This window comes from Anolis sagrei, chromosome 6 (assembly GCF_037176765.1).
Source record: "Anolis sagrei isolate rAnoSag1 chromosome 6, rAnoSag1.mat, whole genome shotgun sequence".
Lineage (NCBI taxonomy): Eukaryota > Metazoa > Chordata > Lepidosauria > Squamata > Dactyloidae > Anolis > Anolis sagrei.
Window position 1 is genome coordinate 68,563,162 of NC_090026.1, and position 18,292 is coordinate 68,581,453.

At 41.1% G+C, this 18,292-nt stretch overlaps 2 protein-coding genes across 3 annotated transcripts in view; one reads left to right on the forward strand and one right to left on the reverse strand.

Annotated features, from left to right (window-relative positions):
• The window catches only part of SUGCT (succinyl-CoA:glutarate-CoA transferase), a 428,036-nt gene extending 420,055 nt beyond the window's left edge, over nucleotides 1–7,981 (reverse strand). For both annotated transcript variants that reach the window (XM_060781587.2, XM_067470175.1), the window contains exon 1: nucleotides 7,782–7,981. In XM_060781587.2, coding sequence (XP_060637570.2) covers nucleotides 7,782–7,875 — 94 coding nt within the window. In that variant the 5' untranslated portion in view covers nucleotides 7,876–7,981. The remainder of the gene's footprint in view (nucleotides 1–7,781) is intronic.
• A 213-nt stretch (nucleotides 7,982–8,194) lies between these two features.
• Nucleotides 8,195–13,240, forward strand: MPLKIP (M-phase specific PLK1 interacting protein). The gene is made up of 2 exons (XM_060781588.2): nucleotides 8,195–8,616; nucleotides 12,029–13,240. Exons 1-2 carry the CDS (start codon nucleotides 8,284–8,286, stop codon nucleotides 12,233–12,235), a joined length of 540 nt encoding a protein of 179 aa, XP_060637571.2. The 5' UTR covers nucleotides 8,195–8,283; the 3' UTR covers nucleotides 12,236–13,240.
• The last annotated feature ends 5,052 nt before the right edge of the window (nucleotides 13,241–18,292 follow it).

An 18,292-nucleotide genomic window follows, 5' to 3' on the forward strand; every position in this document is an offset into this window, starting at 1 on the left:
ATTATTTGCATTTATATATTTTTATTTTGAAATTTTCCAGTAGCCGCTGCATCTCTCAAGCTCAGCTTATAATCAAGTCAATACGTTTTCCTAGGTTTTTGTGGTAAAATTAGCTGCCTGAGCTTATATTTGGATCAGCTTATAATCCAGTATATACAGTATGTTAATTATATATTCTGAAGTCCATGCTGCAATGTTACCAGGGTCTGCTCATACATGTTCCAAGTAGGTATACTTGTAAAATACCATGACTTTTAGGGTATCACATTTTAAGCACACTGAAGTCTCAACCATACAAACCTATTATACTGAATACACATTTTATTGAATACACAATAATCAAATAACTGCACTGGGAAACAGCAAATACCTGTACTGTGGTAAAAGGTAAAGTCTTCCCCTAAGTCAAGTCTGACTCTGGAAGTAGTGCTCATCTCAATTTCTAAGCCGAAGAGCCGGTGTTGTCCATAGACGCCTCCAAGGTCACGTGGCCATCATGGCGGCACAGAACACCATTACCTTCCCGCTGGACCAGTACCTATTGATCTACTCACATCTATTTTTGAACTGCTAGGTTGGCAGAAGCTGGGACTAACAGCAGGAGCTCTACCCGCTCCCCAGATTTGATCTGCCAGCCTTTCAGTGCAGCAGCTCGGCGGTTTAACCTGTTGTGCCACCAGGGGTAAGTTTTACAAATGCCAAACAGAACATACAAAATAAATATAATTAACAGATCATGGTTGCTTTTGATTAAAAAGATACAACAAAGCAACCAAGAAAATCTGAGTGTTTGCGATTAAACCATCTGAAATTTTGGGGATTGGTTGAAAAAGACTTTTGTGTGAAAGGGCCCCAGAACTTTAAGAAAAAGAATGAACCAAAATGATTACCTGGCCAAAATTCTGAATTCTTAGGGGTCTGAATGATTTCCGCTATCTTGATCAAAGAGGGTGTTTACCCTTCTCTAGACTTGCTATGAAGAGATTACAGGCTGGAGAAGACTGTTAAAGTGAGAGGCTCAACTGTTAACGTGCTCAGGGGCTAAAAGAATGTCCAAAGCTGCACAACATAGATGATAGGAACATGGAATATGACAAGTGTTGATCAGATATAGTGAGAGATAAAATAGAATGTATATACATTGCAATACTTGCGGTGAGTGGGTTTCAATCTCTCTCACAAGCCTGAACTCATTTTGTGCCTTACCGTTTCGGACTATTTCCCTACATGTATTAGTTATCCGTTTGAATTCCTAAATGGTGATTTCCCCCTTTTCCAATTCTTATAAGTCTCCTTTAAATCTTAGCTCAGCTCACAGTTCCTTTGACATCCATTCTGGTTTCTTTATATTAGATGTGTTCTTCCTAGCACTGTTTGCAATGGAGGCCCGTTTTACACTGCCATATATACCAGAATCTGATCCCAGATTATCTGCTTTAAACTGGATTATATGAGTCTACACTGCCAGATAATCTGGAATGAGAACCTGGGATACAGGGGCAGTGTGGAAGGGCCTGAGCCTTCAGTATCTCATTTTTCAGAAACTCCCTTCTTCCATCATTAACTCCCTTCTCTTTTATATATATATATATTCTCATGTCTGTAACTGCAAAAATGTATCAAATAATGTGTTTCTTTATCCTTAAGGTACTACAAAATATTTTGTTTCTGATGTAGCAAAACAATTAAGCTCTCACTATGGAAACTGTGAATTGATTGTTACATTTTACCTTAAGAGGCATGCTATTTTTTTAAAAAAAAAACCAACAACAAACTCGTGCTTTAATAAGAATTAACTAAATTGGTTGAATAGCAATGTTTTCATTTGCTGTTGCTTTCTCAAGTCGTTCCTGATGACCCTGAGGTGACTTTAGCATGTGATTCTTTTGGCAAGATATGTTCAGAGAAAGGTTGCCTTTGCCTTCCTCTGACGTTGACAGAAGATGAGTTTCTCACAAGACTGCCCAGTACGTTTCCTTGGCTGAGCAGGGATTCATATTTCGAGGACGGTGCATCTACACAGTGGAACGAAAGCGGGATGGCACTATTTCAACTGCCATGGCTCAATGGTGTAGATCAGATACGGGCAAACTTTGGTCCTCTAGGTGTTTTGAACTTCAACTCCCACAGTTCCGAACAACCAATGTAGATTAAACTAGGGATTCCCAACGTGTGTTCCACGAAATGCTTGGGGCTCCACAAGTGATTATGAGTGGCTCCGCATTAGGCGGTGCCATGCTGTTTCCATTCTCCTCCCTCCTCTCTGCCTCCCCTTTCCCCATCTCTGTGATGGGCAGTCACACTATGGATGTCCCTTGGAACAGATTTGTTGGTAGGAGCAGGCCAATGCACCAAAAAAAAAAAAGCTGAGAGCTCCAGTAGAGATCACAGCAATGGAGATGGAACGAGGAGCTGGCAAGCCAAGCTACTCAGTCAGGTGGTTAATGTGTTTTGAAATACAGAATAGAGAGAAAAGGAGAAGAGGGTTGGAAAAAAAACTGAGCTAGACGTTCATTAGACAAGGGAACAATAATAATGAGGGTGCTATTAAAAGAAGACATGGAATTCAATAGCACTAAAATCAAGAATTGGAAATCTAAGGGCCCTTCCAAACTGGTCCTATATCCCAGGATCTGATCCCAGGTTTTCTGTTTATCCCAGATTATATGGCAGTGCGGACACATATAATCCAGTTTAAAGCAGAAAGCCTCAGATCAGATCATGGACTATAGGGTCTGTTTGAAAGGGCCCTAAAATCAAGAAATGGAAGTAATTTACTTTGCTTGATTGTGCCATGTTTAACTTATTTATTTTTATACTGTGAGGTATATATATACAGGCCTGTAGCGAGGGGGGGGGGCGGTTAGGGGTTCAACCCCCCCCCCTGAATTTTTTCAGGTTAAAAAAATTAAACCTGGTTTACTCATGAATTTTAACTGGTTAACCAAATCCCCATGCTAAGTCTATGAGACGCAAAAAATTAAGAGTCCCTCCGGAACTACAAGCACTAGCTCAAGCAAATATTGACAATTTATTCACACTGTCATTACTTGCAGCAATAGCGAAGTAACGAAGCAACCAAGTTGGGGGGGGGGGGTGTTGAATGCTCTCATTAAGGAGGCCAGACTTGGTGGAGGTGGTTGACAGGGGTGGAGCTGCAGGCTATTGAAGGCTGCTCTGCCCCCTGCTGTGCTCTTTGCTTCAACGTGAGCTAAGAGGCAGGTTTCAACCCACCCACCACCCACCCCCGAAATTTTCAACCCTTCCCCCCAAATTTTCAAAACTCCCCCCACCCTGTGTAAAGGTTATTTCATTATAACTGAGATAGTTAACATGCTATGAGCACTCTTGTGCTGAAAATGTTGAGATTTTGAGCATTTAAATGTATTTAAAATGTTCAACATCTAAATTAAAAAAAGAGAAGACATGGCAAGGAGGGAGATTTCAGGAAATGTCCTCTAAACTCTGACACCTTGTTCACATTAACTTTGGGTGTACACGCAACATTGTAACATTTTTCAAATATCTTAACTATCATTTCAGATTTAAATAATGAATACTATTGTCTCCATTTCTGTTTTTACTGTTTACTTTATTAAGGAAAACTTAATAAACGCAGCTTGGAAGTACTCCCGGATATGTCTCTCCAAATGTCAACTCAGGTAGATGCAATGGTCAGGAGTGCTTACTATCAACTTCGGCTCATCCACCAGCTGCGTCCCTTCCTAGATTTGGAGGACCTGAAGATGGTAGTGCACGCGCTGGTAACCTCAAGGTTGAACTTCGGCCATGTGTTTTACATTGGGCTATCCATGTACCAAGTTCGGAAACTCCAACTGGTTCAAAATATGGCAGCCAGATTGGTTACGGGAACATCTAGGAGTGAGCATATTACACCTATCCCAAAGTCTCTCCACTGTCTACCAATTAGTTTCTGGGCAAAGTACAAGGTGATGGTTTTGACCTTTAAAGTCATACATGGTTTGGATCCAGGTGATCTAAAGGATCGCCTTCTCCCATATAACCTGCCCCACACACTTTGGTCTTCTGGGGGGCGGGGGGCTGCTCCAACCAGCCAGAACCCAATTGGCAACCGTCACCCAGGGGATCTTTTCCCCAAGGCAGTGGAAGGTCTGCCGGTAGAGCTCCAACAGCTGGATCAGCTATTGGAATTTAATATAATATACAAGTGAAGACCTGTCTCTTCCGGCAGTCCTACCGAGTTTTTAAACATAAACATGGATTTTAATGCATGTCCTTTGCTTAATCTCTGTTTTGTCTATTTTAATAGGTATTTCATAGAGATACATTTTGGTATCTCTCTTCTATGGAGGTACGTTTTCATGAATTTGTAGTGTTTTTACTGTATTTATTTTGTTTTTTAACCCACCTCGAGCCATGAGGAGAGGTAGGTAAGAAATAAAATTATTACTATTAATACCTTATTACTCATACTTCCATATACGTACAGACAGATCACAGACAGATAGAACTAAACACTACAAATTTCTTGGGGCTCCATGAGAAACGTTTGCTTCAAAAAGGCCTCCCTGGATGAAAAGGTTTGGGAAGCCCTGGACTGAACCACAAGCGCTGTTGTTTTACAAAGTCTTCTTTGTTTCCATGCTTTCGACGTTTCAGAAGGAACTGAAAACCTTTGACAATGGTTAATGCAATATACAACGGTTGGAGGATTTAAATGGGACCAAGTTTTCATTGGATTTTCGCTCTTTTGCCCAGACCCTGGAACCCCTGGCGGTGACCAGGGAGCATTTGCATAGTTAAACTTGTGCGCCAGCTGCGCCTGTACCTTGGGAAGTCTGACTTGGCCACAGTAGTCCACGCTCTGGTTATCTCTCATATAGACTACTGCAACGCTCTCTAAATGGGGTTGCCTTCGAAGACTGTTCAGAAGCTGAAAATGGTCCAACGAGCGGCAGCCAGGTTGCTAACAGGAGTAGCACTCAGGGAGCACACAACTCCTCTGTTGCGCCAGCTCCACTGGCTGCCAATCTGCTTCCAGGCACAATTCAAAGTGCTGGCTTTAGCCTATAAAGCCCTACACGGTTTCAGTCCAACTTACCTATCCGAACATATTTCTCCTTATGAACCATCTAGGACATTAAGATGTTCTGGGGAGGCTCTGCTCTCGCTCCTGCCTTCTTCGCAGATGCATCTGCCGGGAACAAGACACAGGGCCTTCTCAGCGGTGGCCCCTCAAATATGGAATGCCCTGCCTAGAGATGTAAGATCAGCTCCCTCCCTCCTGACTTTTCAAAAAAAAAAGTGAAAACCTGGCTTTTTGAGCAGGCCTTCCCAAATACGGCATAACTAAACGGAACTATGGAACTACTTGATAATGCAATGGAATGACGATTTGACATGATAATATTTTAAGGCTTTGTACAGTTTTTATATTTTTTATATCATATGCTATTGTTATTAACAGAATTTCTTGATTGTTTTTACTTGTTGTAATTGTTGAGGCATCGAATTGTTGCCAATTTGTGAACCACTCCGAGTCACCTCTTGGCTGAGAGGGGATATATATAAATATAGTAAATAAATAAATAATGTTGTTGATTTAAGTTAATTTTGTTGTTTATCTTAACTACTGTTTGTGGTTTAAACTGTTATTTTGTAGTAAGCTTGGGGAGATGGATACAAATAAAGTTTTATTATTATTATTATTATTTGCAAAAGAGCTCTGGCAAAACGACAACTCCTAGGATTCCAAACCATTGAGCCGTAGCAGTAAAAACTGTGTCAAACTGCATGAACCCTACAGTGCAGAGCAGTGGTGCTCAACCTCTGGACCTCCAGGTACTTTGAACTTCAACTTCCACAATTCCTAGCTGCTAGGAAGGTGGCTGGGATTTCTGGGAGTTGGAGTCCAAAACAATTGGAGGCCCAATAGCTGGGAAGCAGTGGTGGAGAGCAAGGCCTGTTCTGCGCGCATGTTCCCTCTTCCCTGTGAGGCACTCCTCTGGAAGAAACAGTCCAAGGAAAATGTATTGTCAAAGGCTTTCATGGCCGGAATCACTGGGTTGTTGTAGGGTTTTTTGGGCTATATGGCCATGTTCTAGAGGCATTTTCTTCTGACATTTCGCCTGCATCTATGGCAAGCATCCTCAGAGGTAGTGAGGTCTGTTGGAACTAGGAAAATGGGTTTATTTATCTGTAGAATGACCAGGGTAGGGCAAAGTACTCTTGTCTGTTGGAGCTAGGTGTGAATGTTTCAACTGACCACCTTGATTAGCATTTGATGGCCTGGCAGTGCCTGGGGCAATCTTTTGTTGAGAGGTGATTAGATGTGCCTGATTGTTTCCCCTCTGTTGTTTTGCTGTTGTAATTTTAGAGTTTGTTAATACTGGTAGACAGATTTTATTAACTGGGTGGATCTTCATCTTTACTCTCGTGGCTTATTCTCGGTCTTGCAGCTCTTCTGATGTCTGAGGTGGAGTATCTATTGGCCTGTAGAGCCCAGTTGAGGTGGTTCAGTTCATCTTGGAGGAGGTGGGGTTCCTTTCAACAGAAAGGAGGAAACCATGAAAGTGAAAAAAATCTGGCTACCAGTATTTAATAACTCTAAAATTACAACAGCAAAATAACAGAGGGAAAACAATCAGGCACATCTAAAAGATTGCCCCAGGCACTGCCAGGCCTTCAACTTCAACTTAGGTGATCCCTCGTTGGACGAATAAGATGGTCTTCCTTGATGACTATTTTTGTGGGTTTGTAGGTGGCTGTGGAGCCCTATTCTTGACCCGCATCTTCTCCCACATTGAAGGCATTGGTTTCCAGGTGGAAGGCAGTCCCGGTCGGGGTTGGCTTAACGCACCTTCCTCCTGGCACGTTTCTCTCTTTCACCCTCCACTCGTGCCTCCTCTAATTCTGCAGCACTGCTGGTCACAGCTGACCTCCAGCTGGAGCGCTCAAGGGCCAGGGCTTCCCAGTTCTCAGTGTCTATGCCAGAGATTTTAAGGTTGGCTTTGAGGCCATCTTTAAATCTCTTTTCCTGTCCACCAACATTCCGTTTTCTGTTCTTAAGTTTGGAGTAGAGCAACTGCTTTGGGAGACGGTGGTCAGGCATCCGGACAATGTGGTCGGTCCAGCAGAGTTGATGGCAGAGGGCCATCGCTTCAATGCTGGTGGTCTTTGCTTCTTCCAGCACGCTGACGTTTGTCCGCTTGTCTTCCCAAGATATTTGCAGGATTTTCCAGAGGCAGTGCTGATGGAATCGTTCCAGGAGTTGCATGTGACATCTGTAGACAGTCCACGTTTCGCAGGCATAGAGCAGGGTTGGGAGGACAATAGCTTTATAAACAAGCACCTTGGTATCCCTACAGATGTCCCGGTCCTCAAACACTCTCTGCTTCATTCGGGAAAATGCTGCACTCGCAGAGCTCAGGCGGTGTTGTATTTCGGTGTTGATGTTGACTTTGGTGGAGAGGTGGCTGCCAGGGTAGCGGAAATGGTCAACATTTTCTAATGTTACATCATTAAGTTGCCAGGCCATCAAATGCTAATCAAGGTGGTCAGTTGAAACATTAACACCTAGCTCCAGCAGACAAAAGTCCTTTGTCCCACCCTGATCATTCCATAGATATATAAACCCATTTTCCTACTTCCAACAGACCTCACTACCTCTGAGGATGCTTGCCATAGATACAGGCGAAACGTCAGGAGAAAATGCCTCTAGGAACATGGCCATATAGCCCGAAAAAACCTACAACACCCCAGTCCAAGGAAAGGCGCTTGGGCCAGGCAAATGGGGCTACCTGGAGGCGGGCAGTTCCCCCTGGAGGCGGTGAGTCTGGAGGGCGGAAGGCCACGGAGGAAGGGGCACTGCAAGGCCAGGCGAAACCCCAGCATCTCTGCGACTGACTCCTGCCCAGGACAGCAGTAGGAAGCGGAGTTAGACCAAGCCTGTGGACTCTAGGTCCAAATTCCACCGAGGCCTCTGCTGCGCATGCGCTCGTTCTCGTGCAAATCAACTGGAACACACTGCGCAGGCGCAAGTCAAAGAACCTCTCTTTTCCTTCCTTCTTTTTGAACACTAGAGGGCAACGGTAACCAAGGGAACGCAAAGGGGCGTGGCCACAGGCGTTTCATAATCGCGCGGCAACGCAGACGTCCAATAAGCGAAGCCGCTGAAGGCGCGCGGGAGGAACAGGAGAGACGTGCTTTCCTCCTTGCCCCGCCCCTTCCGGGACAATCTTCCAAGCGGAAGCATCCCCAGCGAGAGGCTTCTCAGGTGCCTGTGTTGTTGTTGTTGGCGCCATGTTCCCTCGGCAGGGCTACTGGCCGCTCACGCCGCCTCCTTCGGCCTGCGGGGGGTTCCGGAGCCCTCCTCCACCGCCGGGCGGGCCTTCCCCGCAAGGCCTCCGGAGCCCTCGCTACACCCCGCCGCCTTACGGGCCTTACGACTGCCGGACGGGCTCACCGCGTTTCCAGCCGGGCGGGGAGGGCGTTGGGCGGTTCGGAGTGGCGTCTCCGCCTGGGCCTCACACGCCGCGAAGGTCCTACGACGGAGGACGGGGGCGCTCTCCTCAGCACCAGCACCAACCCTTTAAGCAACCGTTCTCAGGGGGCTACCAACGGAGATACAGCCAGGTACGGGCCTCGAGGGCGGGAAGAAGGGAGGCCCCAAAGATTTCCTTGAGGAGGCCTGCCTAGGGATTATTTAAAATTTATTTTATTTATATCCCGCTTTATTCTCTCTCCATACGGAGACTCAAAGCGGCTCACAATCAAAAACATTACAACTTAAATATACAACTTATATATATATATAGAATTATAATACTATGGTATTGGGGGAGAACAGACAGGAAGGAAGGAGAAAAGAAAGGAGGGAGGGAAAAAGATAAGGAATGAAGGAGGGAAAAAGATAAGGAATGAAGGAGGAAGAGAAGGGGGAAGAGAAAGAGAGAAGGAAGGAAGGAAAGAGGTACCGAAAGAAGGAAGAAGAAAAAGTACAAAGGAAAGGCAGGAAAGAGGTAAAGAAGGAAGGAAGAAGAAAAGGGAAAAAAGTGAACAAAGGAAGGAGACGAAGAAGTAGAGAAAGGGGGAGGGAGGGAAGGAAAGAGAGAAGGAAGGATGAAACCAAAGAGCAAAAGAAGGAATGAAAGAAAGAAGGAAGAAAGGGGAAGAAAAAGGAGGGAAGGAATAGGTAGGTACCTCTCTTTCATAATAGTCCAGATATCTACCTCAACTTCGAAAATTCTTACTATAGGCCACAGCAACGCATGGCAGCATACAGCTAGTATAATATAAAACCATAACAAGATCAATAAGACACAAATCATTTGCATCTCCTGGTTAAAACGTTGTCCAATCTCATCATCCATTTGTTCCATATTCCTATGTCTGTTATTATTATTATTATTATTATTATTACTACTACTCAATTTTTATAATGCAATGTCAAAGGGGAAATCTTTATAATAATAATAATAAATAAATAAACTTTATTATTTATGGGGACTCGGGACAGCTTACATGTGGCCAAGCCCAACAGCATATTACAATAAAGTAAAACCAAAACACAATAACAACACAGTAAAATACATAGAAGATATGAGTACAAAGACGGTAAAGCAAAATCATACACAGTAAAATAACATAACAATGAGCGGGCCGCATGTGTAAGATTAAAACCAAGATATTAAAAATACTAAAATCAGGATGAGATAGGGATGGAGCAGATAGTTTGTTTACCTTTACTTACCAGTATATTATACTATTAGTATTATATAATATATTGTACTATATCATAGGTTGTCGTATATATAATATATTACAACATTATTAATATTATGTACAATATAATATTAGTATGATTACATTTCATTTATGTTATTTCTATATATTATTATATTGTATATATTGAGGGGCTCCCAAGTGATGTTGAGGAGACAAGATGGAGCTGTGTCTTCCCAGCTGCCCCCTCTTCATTCTGCCACCCCAAAGCAGTAGTTGGTGTTGGGGGCAAAAACCTTTTTTTTTTAAAGCCACAACATCTATCTCATTCAATGTCTCTCGTATTAAGCAATAGAAACCAATATTAACCAATTCTACACTGTCATAGAATCTGCATTATATGAGACTACACTGACCATATTATATGGCAATGTAGATGGGGCCCTCAACATAAATATGTCACAATGCACAATTTGTAAAGCTCTGTTCTAAAGTTTTCAAAGCCTAGCCTGAAAGTATGGCCTATAAGCAGCAATGCCTATATTGGGCCATATCATAAGAGCAAATATGCCATGAAAGCTTTTGAAGCTTCCTTGGCTTCTTGACTATGAAAAGGCTTAAAGCAACCATACAGGAGAAAAATGGTGATGATGTCAAGAGCCATAGGCCTACATTCTAAAAAGGAGAAAGGTCGCAGGAGGAATCAAAGTGTAGTAACACTTTTCAAACTATCTGTTTGCACATATGGGCATACATTCTGCCTGAGACATTGCCAGTTAATATGGCATTGAGGAATTTCAATGCTAGCAAAAATGTATCCCCTACAAGGGGCAGATAGCAATAAAAGACCAGCAGAAAAATTAAAAGGCACCAGATCCTGCATGATCCTGGAAGCTAAGCAGGGTCACCCATGGTTAATACATGAATGAAAGGCTCCCAACAAATATCAGGTGAAGTAGGCCACATTTATGAGAAGGGAACTACCAAAATCAACTCTTGAGTATTCCTCTCCTAAAAAGCCCTATGAAATCCACCGTTGCCGTAAATTAACAAGTGATTTGAAGGCACATAATAAAACTGCGGACAGAATTTAAGCCTGTGTCTCTAATGCTGTCACAGTTTTTCTCCTTTATGATTTTTTAACACCTTTGCCTAATGGAAACCTAGTGAAGCTTCAAAAGCTAGCACACTGTATTTTCTACTTTAGAGTTTTTCAGTAAAGTCAGCCATAGAGTTGTGCTGGAGGAGCTTGAGATTCCTAGAGGGAACACCTGAATCACATTTGAGAATAAGCAGATCTGCAAAAATCAAACCCACAAAATTGGAGGGCTGGTTGTACACCTAGTGCAATTAACCAGAGGTTAATTTTATGCACAATGTTTTTAATTTCGTGCTTGAAACCAAACTTGCGTGCATTACATATCAGAAAGGTTTCTTTGTCTCAGCTACTCATGTGGATTTCCAGATAAGGCATACTCGAAATGTATAAACATTTTGGTTCTTATGTTCTTGGCTTGTATTTTATTTCTGAGGCTAGGAGAGTGTGACCTGCCTAAGGTCACCCAGTGGGTTTCCACATGGATGAATGGGGTTTCAGCTGACTATAACATAATTATTGCATAACTGGATAAGGGAGTAGGAACCAAAGAATTATTTTGAACCCTTTTCTGACCCAAATTAATTTTCAAGCCCAATCATCTCCTAAGTATTCAAGAGGTGCCATACACATTGTTCCTCTGCAATCATTTTTTTGTATCTAAACAAATTAGTCCAGCATTGGAGTAATATGTACCTTGAAATGGAAATTGGAGTCCCCTAAATATCTGGTTTTGAAAGTGAAGAGATGCTGTTATGTATGGCATCGTATATTTGGTTAAATACTTATTTCAGACCTTTGTCATCTGATCTTTTTCCTTATTTATGGATTAAGGTTAGTAAAAGATGAATTGCCTCTTTAAATGGAAACACTTGGGTTTTGTACATAAGTAGCTACTAATTAACCTCATAAATAAGGCAGTTCTGGATGTGTTGGACAAATACCTCAATACTCAAGCATTGGTTATGCTTTTTTCAGGAATGACTTGAGAATGTCAGGAATGACTTGAGAATCTAAAAGTCGCTGACAGGGAATAATAGAAGCAGTAGTTCAAAACCTCAAGGGGTATTGTTGAAGAATGCTGAATTTACCTTTGTATATAAACGTCTTAAGACAAAGAAGTATATGAATTAAAAGTAGTAGATTTTGAACATAACATAAAAGCTTTCATTTTAATTTAGGTGCATGTATTTACTTTTCTTTCGCCTTCTTGGCTTTTTCTTGAAGGGTTCACCCAGGACATCTACTCCATTTGGTAGACTGCATGGCAGAGAGAAAAGAGTGTCTAATGATGATGTGGAAAATTATTTCAAACCTTCAATGCTCGATGACCCATGGGCAGGCCTAGAGCCTGTATCTGTTACAGATGTTGACCAGAAATTCAGCCATGAGCAGACAACATACACTGGTAAAAAGGGAAGATATTTCAGTTGACATTTCTAGCAGTGGAATCACACAGCTTTGAAAAACCGGGACATGTATAAAATATTCATATTTAAGATAACATACAGTGAAGGACTTGGGTATGCTTTTATTTTGATTACCCATATTTTTTTATCCACCCATTTTACTACAACATGTACTTTTCTACGGGAAGAAAGTTACAACGAGACTCAGTTTTCCTAGTTGTATGGAAGGGAGCTGCCAGCTATGAAGAATAAAGTATTATTTGGTCACCAGCAATTAATTGTGACAGTTTCTGATGTTTACTTCCATGCCACTTTATATGTTTATAGTTGTAAACAGGATCACATGTTTGAATTGTTTTAAAACTAAGACAGATTTGCACTGAAGTAAATCCTTTATAGTGCCCAAAACTTATTTTTCTACTTTTGTCAAGTCATACTTCATGTAATACAATTGAAATTCCATGTTACCTCTGGAGACATGTAAGCTATACATGCTTTTGTATACAGTCTTTCTTGTTGAATTCTAGCATTAAACTACTTTAACAGGTTTCATGTAGGTATTCTCTTCAGAAAGTGATTTGTAACTGCTTATTTTCATGTTTATGGGATTCTTTATAGAAGCAAAAGCTTGCTAGTTTTGCAGAAAAAGATTTTAACAGTGAAGTTGAATTTATATACAAAAATAACTTGATTAAAGGAAAACTATTAAGAATGATGGGCATCTGGCAACTATAATTTTTATATCTGATAATTCACTGCTTTGGATTTATTAAATGACACCTTTTGTCATAACCATTTAAGAACAGACAATAGCAGAAGGATTTCAAGCTTCCTCAGTCAGTTAAAAGTATACAGTAAAAGTATTAAAATGATTGCTCAGGTGATTTATATTGAACTCTCAAATTGGCTTTTATCCTCCATTTCAAAAATGGATGAAAATTTTGCAAAAGGATGGTAGTAAATTAAAGTAAAAATTGTTTGGAGTTTCATTTTGTGGGAGAAAAAACTGGAGAATAAACTCGTCTTTATACATGAGTCTCACTTGTCATGTTTTGGACTTGTAAACCTTCAGCTAAATGAGCTGTAGCGTTTTTTTTTAAAGGAAGGAAAAGCTTGGAAATGGATTCAACTCCAATGCATACCATAAATAGTTTTTTTAACCTTACGTGCAAATTCCTTTATTTTAGAAAAAACATAGAATCATAGAATAATAGTTAGAAGAGACCACATGGGCCATCTAGTCCAACCCTCTGTCATGCAGGAAAAGCACAATCAAAGTACCACTGACAGATGGCCATCCAGCCTGTTTAAAAGCCTCCAAGGAAGGAGCTTCCACCACAGTCTGAGGCAGAGTTCCACTGTGGAACAGCTCTTACAGTCAGGAAGTCCTTAATCTTCAGGTGGTATCTTTTCCTGTAAATTGAGCCAGTTGCTCCTGTTCCTACTCTCCAGTGTAGCGGAAAACAAGCCCTACTCATTCCTCCTTATGACATCCTTTCACATATTTTAACGTGGTTATCATGTCTCCTCCCAATCTCATACCCAGCTCTTTAAGAAACTCCTCATATTGTATGGTCTCCAGACGTTTGATCATTTTAGTCGCTCTCCTCTGGACACTTCCAGCATATTAATGTCTCTTAAATTGTGGTGCCCAGAATTGGGACACAGTATTCCAGATGAGGTCTAACCAAAGCAGAATAGAGAAGCACCATGACTTCCCTGAGTCTAGACACTATACTTCTTTTGATGTAGCCCAAAATCCCATTGGCTTTTTAGCTGCTGCATTACACTGTTGACTTATGTTCACTTGTTGTCCATGAAGACTCCAAGATCTTTTTCACATGTGCTGCTGTCAGGCCAGGCATCACCCATTCTGTATCTTTGCATTTCATTTTTTCTCTCTGCCTAAGTATAGTGGTTTACATTTGTCCTTGTTGAAATTCATTTTGTTAGTTTTGGCCCAGCTCTCTAATCTGTCAAGGTCATTTTGAATGCTGATCCTGTTCTCTAAAGTATTAGCTATCCCTCCTAATTTGGTGTCATCTGCAAACTTGATAGACATGTCCTCTAAACCTTCATACAAGTCATTAATAAAGGTATTGAACAGTACTGGGCCCAGGACCGAACCTTGTGGCACTCCATTAGTCACTTCTTTCCATGATGAAGAGGAACCATCGGTGAGCACCCATTGCATTCAGTCATGGGGACTTTGTTGAAGGCCTTGCTGAAATCAAGATATGCCACATCCACAGCATTCCCTGCATCTACAAAGCTTGTAACTAAAAAAAAAAAAGAGATAAGATTAGTCTGGCATGACTTATTTAGAAATCCATATTGACCTTTAATGATCGCATAATTCTTTTCTAAGTGATTACACACTGCCTCCATATTGATCTGCTCCAGAATCTTTCTGATGCTGATGTCAGGCTGACTGGACGGCAATTGTTCAAGTCCTCTTTTTTTCCCCTTTCTTGAAGATAGGGACAACATTTCTTCTGTATTGTATATTTTTAGCTCTCCATGACAAAAGTGACAATGTATCATGATGTACACAAACACTATCGATTTTCATCGATACTCCTTTACAAAATCCTCATCTCTGATTAATCATATTTTGAAGCAACAAAAGGTCTCTAATCTTAGAACAGTTAATCTTCCTTTCAGTATCCAAGTACCAAATATTGAAGAAGAAACATCTGGGGACCCACAGGTTGAGAACCACTGCTCTAGTGGAAGCTTCAATATCCGAACTTGTATCTACTATTTATTTATTTTTTTGCAAGAATGGCCAAAACAATTGAAAGGACACTGAGGACAAGGCAAAGGCAGCCCTCAAGAAAGCCCATGATGCACTTTCCCTGACCTTCAGGACATCAGCCACAGCCTCCGTGGGGGCCAGGGATCCCTTGAGTAAGGTCAATCAGAAGGAAACAAGAATAACCAAGGGCAGATGGCACACTAGATATGGTTCAATTTTGTGCCAGAAGTCATGCAATAAGGTATCAACTCAGGCATTGCAATGCAGATTCCAAGTCAACATGAAATTTTGCATTCATAGCCTTTTAGGAGCCAGTTCTGGTGGAAAATAGGGATAACAATGTTTTTTGTTTCTTTTCAGCCTGTACATGGCTCAAGGCGGGCTACATTCTTAAAACAGATAGGTAAAATGTGATACTCTTAAAATACATATATTGAAATACACATACATATTGACCAAACCCTACAGTCAGGATGGAAGAGGACACATTCTCAGACAGGCACACATTTCCTTTCATAAACCTAGATCTCAGTTGTCTTCCTTCTAGAGTTCTTCCTTTAAGACCAGAGACTAGGCCAGACAGCCAGCGATGGTTCCAGAGCTAAACAGGTATTTCAGGTAGGCCTCAATACAACACAGGCTGTCCCAGGGTCATTGTGATCATATGGAAGACCTCCAGGAGGTAACTCCATCCCTGCTGGCCCATGTCAGCCTGGCTTAGTCAGCTTGCCCTTGAGTTCAGTGTGCCCTGTAGGTTTCTGGCTTTGAAGGATTTCAGGTTCCTCTCTGCTAAATCCAATAATATCTGTGCTTCCTCCACCGGGAACATGACTTTGCTCCACTCCCAATTTATATAGGCCTTTGTAGTTCTATTGTCTGCCCTTATCAGGGCTGCACTTACCTGAATCAGCTCTGTGAATAACAGACTAGTCTGGCTGCTCTGAGCTCCAGCCAGTTGTCACTGTGCTCCTGTTCTGTGTTCTAGCTACCTTGCACTAGGTGGGCTCCACAGTGGGGACCCCACCTCCTCAGGCTCACATCAGCAGTTATCAGCCTGAAGGTGGCTGGCATCTACCAATTAGATGATTGTATAACCCGTGGTGGCATCTCTACTGTCCTTTGACTCCTTGCCAGTATGGTATCCAGGTCTTGTAGGAAAAATCACTGCAATGGTCAAGGATGAAAGGGTGCCCTGGGGAGGCATTTTATTGACGCTGCCACCAGGCTTTGAAGATCAGCTAGTTGTGCCATATTTACCAATCCTTTCTGTGGATCATATGCATGGTTCCAGTGATTCTCTTCATCCAGCTCTGTGGTAGAAAGACTATCTATGTTGTGCGTTTCTGTGTGATTGGACATAGCTTAAGACAAATTGTTTCAAATAGCATAAAATTTAAAGAAAGCATTCAAAATATTCTCATTTCTTCCTCTTCCAATTTTCTATAAATCCTAATATATGATATGTTCATATCTGAAAGGAAATAAGGCCATATATGTGACTGTTACATTATGAAAGTTATGACACTCACATGGAATGTAATCATATGGCAAGAACTCGGTAGCCTGTGGAGGGGGAAATGTAACATTTTAGTTATTCCTTTCTGAATTAGAGACACGTTTTTGGGGGGAAAGTGTCCCAAATGTAATGTTCTACATGCAATTATTAGTTGCCCTATAATTAGAATTAGCATGCTGAATAAACTAACATAGTTGCCAGCTTACTGAGTTACTGTTATGCAACTATGCTATTCTAGGATCTAACAATTGCCTAGAACATGGCCATATAGCCCGAAAAAACCCACAAGAACTGAATTGTCTTTACACTGGCACAATGCATTAATTCCCAATGAACATGAGATTTATTGTTATGTCAATATGCATTGCAGATGGAACAGAGCCATTGTCTCCTTCCCTATCTCACCAGAAGTGTTCTTATGCTAAGCTGTCTTTCGATTGATAGAAGGCAATGGATATCAGGTACTGGGATAGATTGAAATTTATTCATATGGAGAGTAAGCCCATTAATTTCAGTTAATTTTGACTTCAGTCACAACTGCCTGAAGTCCCATTGTGTCTACTGTAAACATTTTAGAGTTTTATTCCTGTGTGGTGACAGTGTCCCTAATCTTTGCTTTTAAAACGATGATTATTACAGGTTGAGTTTGTAATGCTCTTATTACTATTGTGCTATTACGGCTGTTTTACTGATTTAGTTTATCATTTTAATAGTTTTTTCTATGTACAGTCTTAAGGAAGTTTACCTAGAAAGGTAGTATTTTAGCAAATCCAATTCTTAAGTAAACAAAACAGGATTTTGGCATATATATTTTATATATATGTTCTAGAAGTTATTTTTAAACCTTACTGTTTGAATGGAACATTCATTGTCTTTTCAAACAGTGAGCCAACCACTGGGATTATCCTCAAAGTAAAATTTCTGTCCATATATTTGGGCGAAATTACCTTTGTAAAGCCCAATTCCATTGCATTTTTTTTGTCGTGTCAGGAGTGATTCCTGGTGTGAGAGAATTGGCATTTGTGCATCTGTATCACCAATGTATTTTACCAGTAAATGAAGTATCCATATCTATTTAATTCAATTTTTTTGAAGAAGCAAGGATTTTCAGATGGGTTCAAACAGAAAATATCTCCCTTTTCGACATCTCCCAAGAATGGTTGTGGGGAAGCTTGTCCAATTTCATTAGACGCTCCCAAAATGTTTATTATTTCACTTACCTTTCAGATTTAGCATTTTTTGAAGTCGATTGAAACACATAGTCCAACAAGTGACTTTATTACCCCAAAAAGAAACAAGTTGCCCGGTATGGAAAGTTCTTAATGTATGTGGCCTATATGGGTCTTAATCAGAGCCTACAAAAGTAAATTTGTCAACTACCACATCCTTGGTGCCCATGAAGCGCTAAAGCAGGGGTCCTCAAACTTTTTAAACAGAGGGCCAGGTCACAGTCCCTCAAAGTGTTGGAGGGCCGGATTATAATTTGAAAAAAGCATGAATGAATTCCTATGCACAGTGTACATACCTTATTTGTAGTGCAAAAACCAATTAAAAACAACACAATAATTAAAACGAAGAACAATTTAAACAAATATAAACTGTTGTGTGCTTTCAAGTCGTTTCAGACTTAGGTTGACCCTTAGCCAGGGCCGGATAAATGACCTTGGAGGGCCACATCCGGCCCCCGGGCCTTAGTTTGAGGACCCCTGTGTTAAAGAGTAGTAGCCTTTCTTCCAAAACTATGAGATCCTTAAAGATGCAGCAGTAACCTTGCTAAGATTTCAACTGATTTTTATAGCAGGGCAGTC

What these genes read in the sequence shown, in the direction of transcription:
- MPLKIP (XM_060781588.2), top strand. Translation starts at nt 8,284, where the DNA reads ATGTTCCCTCGGCAGGGCTACTGGCCGCTCACGCCGCCTCCTTCGGCC. An exon ending in ACCAACGGAGATACAGCCAG is followed by an intron (nt 8,617 to 12,028) that starts GTACGGGCCTCG and finishes TTTTTCTTGAAG; the next exon opens with GGTTCACCCAGGACATCTAC.